We start from the raw sequence: 2,145 nt of genomic DNA, 5'->3' as shown, positions 1-2,145 counted from the left end.
CGCGCGCCCGACCCGTCAGCAGGTGCGCGCTCCGCTCCCGCCGCCTTGCTCTCCCTGCGTCATCCGCGTCCTCTTCATCCTCCTCGGCCTCGGAGCCCTCCAGGGGAGACGCCGGCCCGGCGCCTGGACCCACAGCATCTAAGGGAGAAAGGGCCGGTGACCGGAAGCCCGGAAAGACCCGGATCTCCAAATCTCCCCCTTGCGCGCCCGACCCGTCAGCAGGTGCGCGCTCCGCTCCCGCCGCCTTGCTCTCCCTGCGTCATCCGCGTCCTCTTCATCCTCCTCGGCCTCGGAGCCCTCCAGGGGAGACGCCGGCCCGGCGCCTGGACCCACAGCATCTAAGGGAGAAAGGGCCGGTGACCGGAAGCCCGGAAAGACCCGGATCTCCAAATCTCCCCCTTGTCCTCTTCAGAGGACATAGTTCTCACTCCAATCCGTCCCCCATTCAGTCTGTCCCCACATAGCGCTCCTTCCGCCACTGGACCTCACAGCCTCACGAGAGGAAGTGTTAGGATTATGGCGTCCCCTTGCCCTCTACAACTCTGCCACCTAGTAGGTGTTGAAGAAGAGAATGTTGAATGAATGAAGGAATGGTACCTTGCCTCAAGAGAGAATAGTGACCTTATTGTGCAACTTTGGGTGGGGGTCGTTGTACCTTACGACATCGAGACCTCAAGTGCATTTAGTGGTGTCTCCCCAGTCGCTAGAAGAGTGTTTTGGTGTGAGACTCCTAGCAATTAAAAAAGAAGTTATTAATCCCCCTCCCCTTAAAGTGAAACTCCCCCTTTCCCATCTTCTCTCTCCTGCCGTGTTAATAGAGTTTCAGATTTGCGCGGGGCCGGATCGATAGATGTCATCTATTAAAGGTAAGTTTTAATCGAACAATATTAGGATCAGACAGGGAAAGGGGGTTTGAAGTCGGTACCTGCAAGCTGTGGGCAGGAGATATGCAGGCGCCAGTAATAGAATATCGATCATGGGGGTGAAGGGAGAGAAGGGAGGCCCCTCTGAGAGAAGATCCGAGCAATTACCAGGCCCGCGGCAGGGACCCAAGCTTGGTCTCCAGAGGCGCCCCAGCCCCACAATCACCTCCAAATCTGGGGAGGAGCAGAAGGTTGTGAAACAGCCAGCCTCACTCGGGGCCTGATGTCCTGACCCTGTATCCCTTGGGACAGTCTCGTGCCCAGGTCCCACTCAGCACGATTCCTGTTGCCTTTCATTCTTCTTCTAGCTACAAACTTTCCTGGACCCTTCCTTAGTTGTTCCACAGCATTAAGGGTAAGTTTAAAAGGATTTTGAGGAGAAAGTGCCCTCACACCAGCCCGGTCCCTATCCCCAGTCTTGGGTTGTGTCTGGGCAGGAAAGTCCGAGGGGCAGCAAAGTCATGGGGTGTCTCCAAGCGGTTAGAATTAATAGGCACCTGGCCTGGCCCAAGATTCTGGCCGTAGACCTTGGCCTCAACTCCTTCAGCTATACAGTGGAAGTGATGTTAATGATGCTGTCTACCTCCAAGGTTTCAAGTTTTCTTTACCTTTATCCCACCTCTCTAGTTCGAGTTGAGCGCATTAAATGCCTGTTAATAAGTGTGCCTGCAAGGTGGGCGCTGGGTGTTAGTTTCCACTGCTAGGGAGACAGCAAGTCAGAACTGTGGTGTTCACCCACTTGGTGGGTAAGCAGGGAAGAGGCTTCTGTGACAAATCCCAGCCCCAGAATCCTGGGAGCCTCTTTTCTACCTCATTTCTATCCCAAGGAGAGGGCTACACTTTGCACCGGATCCAGCACGCCTACCCTCTTTGCAAAGATGCCGCTAAGGGCCATTCACCAGGCCCTGGCTCTGTGTTACCTTGGCTGGGAACGCTTCCCATTCTTACCAGGGCTCTCCTCCTGTCGGACTGGGTCTCTGGGTCTGGCTTCCTTCCCTGCTTCGACCTCCGCCAAACTTTTCTTGGCTTCCCAGGGAGCGAGGCGCACCGCCGGGAGTGCAGCACGGGTGAATTTTTGTGGATCCAGGATGTCCAGAACGGAGAAGGATATCTTGTGGTGGGAGGGAGCCGCCTTGGCCCCGCCGTCCCGCCATGCCAACATGCCCGCCGCCCGCGCACCTGAGGCTGACGGCGAGAGGTCCGGGATGGCGGCGCTCGGGTT

The 2,145-nt window shown here is 56.6% G+C and overlaps 1 protein-coding gene across 1 annotated transcript in view; it reads right to left on the bottom strand.

Annotated features, from left to right (window-relative positions):
• Positions 1 to 2,095, bottom strand: part of Nkx1-2 (NK1 homeobox 2) — a 5,245-nt gene extending 3,150 nt beyond the window's left edge. The window contains 2 exon segments of the mRNA XM_033761371.1: positions 79 to 338; positions 1,872 to 2,095. Coding sequence (XP_033617262.1) covers positions 79 to 338; positions 1,872 to 2,085 — 474 coding nt within the window. The 5' untranslated portion in view covers positions 2,086 to 2,095.
• Positions 2,096 to 2,145: the final 50 nt, after the last annotated feature.

Source organism: Fukomys damarensis, unplaced genomic scaffold (genome assembly GCF_012274545.1).
Source record: "Fukomys damarensis isolate Sample0158 unplaced genomic scaffold, DMR_v1.0_HiC HiC_scaffold_8, whole genome shotgun sequence".
Classification (NCBI taxonomy): domain Eukaryota; kingdom Metazoa; phylum Chordata; class Mammalia; order Rodentia; family Bathyergidae; genus Fukomys; species Fukomys damarensis.
Note: the sequence above shows the minus strand (reverse complement) of the source record. Positions and strands in the feature narration are given on the sequence as shown.